The following is a 5,893-nucleotide window of genomic DNA, read 5'->3' as shown; positions in this document are numbered from 1 at the left end:
CCTAGGAAGGAAGGTTGGGCAATCTACTTCTGTAGTGATACTGCCTCGGAAACCCAAGGAGGGGTCGCTATGAGTCGGGTCCAACTTGACGGCACATAACAACAACAACAACAACTGCCTCCGAAACCCAAGAAGGGGTAGCTATGAGTCAGTTCCAACTCGACGGCAGTGATTTTGGTTTGGTTTTAATCTTTATGGAGGTAAACTGCCACATCTTTCTCCCAGGGAACAGCTGATGGGTTCAATCCATCAACCTTTCTGTTAACAGTCAAATGCTTTAACCACTATGCCACCAGGGCTCCTAACTGAGGCACAAAAACCAAACCAAACCAAATCAAACCCACTGCCAATAGTCAATTCCAACTCATAGTAACCCCCATTGGGTTTCTGAGGCTGTAAATCCTTATAGAAACAGATTGCCTCATCTACCTCCTGAGGAGCAACAAGTGGGCTTGAACCACACACTTGGTTACCAGCCAACTACCTTACCCACTATGCCACCAGAGCTCCTTAATTGAGGCAAGGGCCAGTTAAAATGACTTGCCCAAGTCATGGGTCCCATGTTGCTGAACAAGGGCCATGTGAGATGGGAAAGTACTCTTCTGTCTCATATGGAAGCCTGTGTTGCTCAGTGAAGCCCACTCACTCTCTTTTTAAAACACTCAAAGAGAGTGGCCAACCAAAAGCAAATCCACTGTCATCAAGTCAATTCAGATTCATGGCAATGCCACGTGTTTACAATTGCACTCCATAGGGTTTTCAGGGGAGTGGTATTTGAAGTCCGCATGATCCTTCCATGCTGAAAACCAGTGTCTACACTTGCCTAATCATGTTTCTTAGTGTGGATGCATCTCTGCCATGTCCTGCCAGCCAAGTCCTACAAGGCTGTGACAGTGGGGGTGGGATGGAAGGGCAGGAAGAACAGGGAGTGGAGGTTGTGTGTGGGGGGGTGCCTATTCACAGTCATGCCTCACAAAGCTGTTCCTGGCTTTTCCCATAGGTGCCAAGTTTCCTATCAAGTGGACGGCCCCAGAGGCCATCCACTTTGGTGTGTTCACCATCAAAGCAGACGTGTGGTCATTTGGAATCCTCTTGATGGAAATTGTCACTTATGGGCGTGTGCCATACCCAGGTAGGCATTCTCTAATGTTTCACCATGACCCCTGTTGCTCTGAGATGGCTCTGATGGCAGATTTTCATCCCTTAGTGCAAACGACTGCTCACCTACTTGTCAGAATGGGGTCCCAACTGTGTGTACAGAGACTCACTCTGGGGGAAATGTTCGTCCCCTTCTTCAGTATTGCTCTTAGCAAAAGGTGTATGTCCCTTTCCTCCAGCAGAGGCCAGTGAGCCTCAAAACTGGAATCAAGTTAAAAATCAAGGTCTAAATTCAGGTTCACTTCCATTGGCTTATTCTGAAGTTGAGGATAGGTTGCCCTACCTTGGTACTAAGGTGTATTCCCAAAAGCCCCATTCTGAGCTGGCACAATCATCAAATTCAGACTCCACAGTCCCCCAGCCATCTCTCAGAAAGGCTTGGGCAATTTAGCAGTCCACAGGGTCTCTCTCAGTCAGCCAATTAGTGAGTTTTCATGGGACACCTGCCAGTGAGTAATGGGTTTTGGCTGGATCCTAAGGAATGATAGATAATGAAAATATGACCCCATGAGCTGAGGAACTGCCCTGTACTCAGGAGAATGTCTGCATCCTTTTTCCCAGTTGTTCTCCAAGGCTGACTAAAATGATTTAACAAAATCCATAACAAAAACGGATGGATGCATGGATGAGTGGGTGAGTGGGTGGATGGGAGGATGGATGAATGGATATTTAAAAGGCAGCATCTGTTTAGCTGGTGCTGCCTTTTAACTATCCATCCATCCATCCTCCCATGCACCCACCTACCCACTCAGCACCAGCTAAGCAGAGGGAGCTCTGGTAGGGTAGTGCCTAAGGCACTTGACTGCTAACCAGAAGGCTGGAGGTTCAAATCCACCAGCCACTCCTCCGAAGGAAGGTTGGGCAATGTACTTTCATAGTGATACCGCCTTGGAAACACAAGGAGGGGTTGCTAGGAGTCTCAACTAGGACTAGAAGTCCCACTCGGGACATAACAACAAAATCTAAGCAGAAAGGCGACTTGCAAAACAGGAAGGCGGTGGTCTGGGTCTTTAACACAGTCCTCTTCTTTCTTGGGCCGGGGCTCCCAAAGGACGGTTCTGACTCCACCTTCTTCCTCGGGGTCATGCGGGCGCTGACCTAGCGGCTCACACGTGCACTCTCCCTCCCTCCCAGGCATGAGCAACCCAGAAGTCATCCGCAACCTGGAGCGTGGCTACCGTATGCCGCGTCCGGACTCATGCCCGCCGGAGCTATACAACAGCGTCATCATCGAATGCTGGCGGAGTCGGCCGGAGGAGAGGCCCACCTTCGAGTTCCTGCATTCGGTACTCGAGGACTTCTTCATGGCCACTGAGCAACAGTACGAGCTCCAGCCCTAGGGCCACCCACCCGCCGCCCTGGTCCCCACCAGCTCTCGGAGGGATGCTCCGTTGGAGGAGATGCAGCCGGGGCTTCGCAAGCTCGTGGGTCTGAGCCAGGTGTGGGCCACAACCCTTGGGCAGATAGTTAGAACTGACTAGGCATATTTCCATAGGCTCTTATTCCAGCCCCATGATAACCAAGAAAAACAGAGAGGGATTATTATTCCCATTTCACAGATGAGGAAACCAGAGGGTAGAGGGTAGAGGGTAGGATAGCAACATGGGCTTCCATATGAGACAGAATCGCTTAACAGCATTGCCTCTGGAGCCAGACTGTCTGGATCTGAATCTCAGCTCCACCATCCACTGGCTTCATGCCTTTCGGCAAGCTACTTAGCCTCTCTATGCCTTAGCTTCCTCATTTGTAAAACTGGGTGGAACAGTAATAGTGCCTACATCATACATTTGACGTAAGGATTAAATTAGTTAACCCAGAAAAGTGTCCAGCACGTGCAAGCACTATTAAGTGATTGTCATAGAGGTTTCCCTGTCGTAGAACCTAAAGTGCCTGGTGGTGCTGTGTTGGGCTGCTAACCCAAAGGTCAGTGGTTTGAACCCACGAGCCACTACATGGGAGAACAATGTGGCAGTCTGCTTCTATAAAGATTAAATTGGAAACTCTATGAGGCAGTTCTACTCTATCCGATAGGGTCACTATGAGTCAATCCACTCGAGAACAGTGGGTTTGCTTTTGGATGGGTGATGGCATCAAGACTGAGAAGCTGGGCCACAAGTGACTGGAAGCCCCCACTCCTCTGAACTGTGGGGACCTCCTCCCTTATATGGCCCCCTTTCTGCTACCCCCAAAATTGGCCCCTCAAGATCAGTACTGAGTCCTCCAAGACCTCTGGTGGGGAAGCCTCCACTTGTATCTGTCTCTGGGAGGGACAGACAGACTTGACCTAGGCTGTGCACAGCACTTTGGTAGTTTTTTGTAATAAAGTCACAGAAGTCTGATATCTTCAATGTCTTTACTTGTCATGATCCTGGACATCACATACAAGATGTACATGAATGGTGCCGCCAGGGAGTCCCTAAGTGGCACCAAATTGCCAATGAAAATCACGACCTCAGGCCCTGTGAAAGCTGTGCAGAACTATAACTGGTCTATGAGTCGGGCCAGTAGGAGGCGCCCTCACCTCAGAAATCTTTAACCTCCGGTATAAATCCGGGAATCTTTAGCTCAGCATGTCCAGAACTAATGACGTGAGCAAGTGTTGGGTGCTCCAGCGTGCAAAGATGCTGGAAATAAACTCTCTGCCCTCCGAGTCTCCCTCAACGAGGTGCATAAAAAGCAGATGACGGTGGGATGGTAATACTGTGGAACATGCATTGGGGTTTTCCACTGTTCTAAACACTTATCATGTTTTGACTCCTCTAATGGAGGGCACATAACAACAACTTAACAATCCTTATAGGGTCACTGTCCAAATAGACTCCACGGCAAAGAGTTTGGTTGTTTTTTTGTCTTTGTTTGTTGTTTTTTGGGTGGTTTTTTGTTTTGTTTTGTTATTTGGTTAATCCTTGTGAAGGACCCCCTAGGTGGAACAGTTACCACTCTCAGCTGCTAACCAAAAGGCTAGAGGTTTAAGTTCACCAAGAGTTGCCTTGGAAGAAAGACCTGGCGATCTACTACTGAAAAATCTGCCATCAAAAAATCCTTTCGAGCACAATTCTACTCTCACACACGGGGAGTCAACCATGAATTGTGGGGGGTGGGGGGATGGGGTTGCTGAGGTGAGAGAAATTCACAGATGGACAGACAGCATCTGCAGAAGCACAGAGGTGAAAAAGTGAGCAAAACAAAATACACATTTATATAATACTATTTATAGAGTACTCTCATGTACACTCTATCCATTGATACTCAGACATCCCCAGGGGAAGGTCAGTAGGTACCACCATTATTGTTATATTGTGACTATGCACTTTCTACAAATGAGGAGCTGGCAAGCTTGTCAAAGGGCTCTTAGCTGGCAAGTGCTGGACCTAGGATTTGAACCCTCTTCTTTGCCTCCAAAGCCCTTTTCTGTGAGTAGGTTTTGTATAGGAGAACACAACAATCTTGGGAGTAGGGATGGGCGAGGTTGTGGGAGCTAGGTCTGGAAAGTTAGATCAAAGCAGGCTGGGTGAGCCTCCCTAAGGAGTTCCCAGCTGGAGCCTCTGCAGGCTTTCAGGCGGGGGTAGGGGGTGGAGTAATGCAGTCAGATCAGGGTTTCAAAAGGTCTTTCTGCAGCTGCTCAAGGATGCCAGAGGTAGAGGGTTCTAGAGACAGGGAATTCCCAGCAGTGCAGACTCCAGAGAATTCTAGGGCTTCTGTCCACCTCCAGGACTGATGATAGGCTCTTTGCAGAGATGGATTGTGAGTCTCTAAGAAAAATACAGCTCAGTCCCAATGCTCTCAGGCCTTGTGGTCAGATGAGGTTGCTGGAAGAAGGGAATCTCTGGGAACAGGGGTTGCCTGGCCGGGAACCTGGGGCAACAGGGCACGGCTTATGAGAATTAAGCAGGACAGCAAGATACCAGTATTGACCGCCTCTGCCAGTAGGGGGCATGGCATGAGGTAGAGACAAATCCAAGCCCATGGGCTCAGGGCTGGGAATGGCTGAGCTGACTTGCCAGGAGGCCCTGACAGGACCCAACTGCTGCTTGTGGGGAGGGAGACTATAAGCATAAGAAGGTGGAATGAGTTCCTCCTTCCAGCTTAGCAGCCTGGAACTTAGGCCTGGGCATCACTTCCCTTGTCCTCCCATTGCTCCAGAGCTAGTGGAAAGGATTCTAGAGGGGCTTCCTGTGACTTCAGTCCTAGGCCTGTCCCATTGCCCAATAGCTGCAAGACCCAAGACCAACTCATCACTTTCCTGGACCCTGCTGCCTTCATCTAAAGATAAAGGGGTCATCCAGGGCTTCGCCAACCTCACTATTCATGAAAATCAGCTTGGGTCCTTGTTTTAAAGTACAAATTCTGAGACCTCTCCCTCAGAGATTCTGTGCCAGTAGGTCCAAGGCAGAATCTAGAAACCATCTTTCATGAGCATCTGAGATGATGCCAATGTAGGTGATTGTTAACATAAACCAGTGGTTCCCAACCTTGGCTGCACATTAGAATTACATACAAGTGTGGATACTTGACTACCAATTATCTAAGGTAGGGCCTGGGTACCCGCTGGTCCTAATGTTCAGCCAGGGTTGAGAACGACGGGGTCAGACTGTGTGAGGTTTGAAAGTAACCTTTCCCAAGAAGGCTGCACACCTCATCACCTACTGTCCTTGTTAACACCATAGCCTGCCAGTCTGATGCTCCACCAGGCTTGGGAATTGCAGGACCAGCTGATGCTTGTGGTTCTTTCCAG

General features: G+C 49.1%; 1 protein-coding gene across 1 annotated transcript in view; it reads left to right on the top strand.

Annotated features, from left to right (window-relative positions):
* The window catches only part of BLK (BLK proto-oncogene, Src family tyrosine kinase), a 28,249-nt gene extending 25,751 nt beyond the window's left edge, over positions 1-2,498 (top strand). Inside the window, exons 11-12 of the mRNA XM_007938709.1 lie at positions 1,001-1,132; positions 2,293-2,498. Of these exons, the coding sequence (XP_007936900.1) occupies positions 1,001-1,132; positions 2,293-2,498 (338 nt within the window). The remainder of the gene's footprint in view (positions 1-1,000; positions 1,133-2,292) is intronic.
* Positions 2,499-5,893: the final 3,395 nt, after the last annotated feature.

Source organism: Orycteropus afer, unplaced genomic scaffold (genome assembly GCF_000298275.1).
Source record: "Orycteropus afer afer isolate SDZICR_OR568_19922 unplaced genomic scaffold, OryAfe1.0 scaffold00053, whole genome shotgun sequence".
Classification (NCBI taxonomy): Eukaryota; Metazoa; Chordata; class Mammalia; order Tubulidentata; family Orycteropodidae; genus Orycteropus; species Orycteropus afer.
The sequence above is the reverse complement of the archived record's forward strand: the minus strand, read 5'-3'. Positions and strand labels throughout refer to the sequence as shown.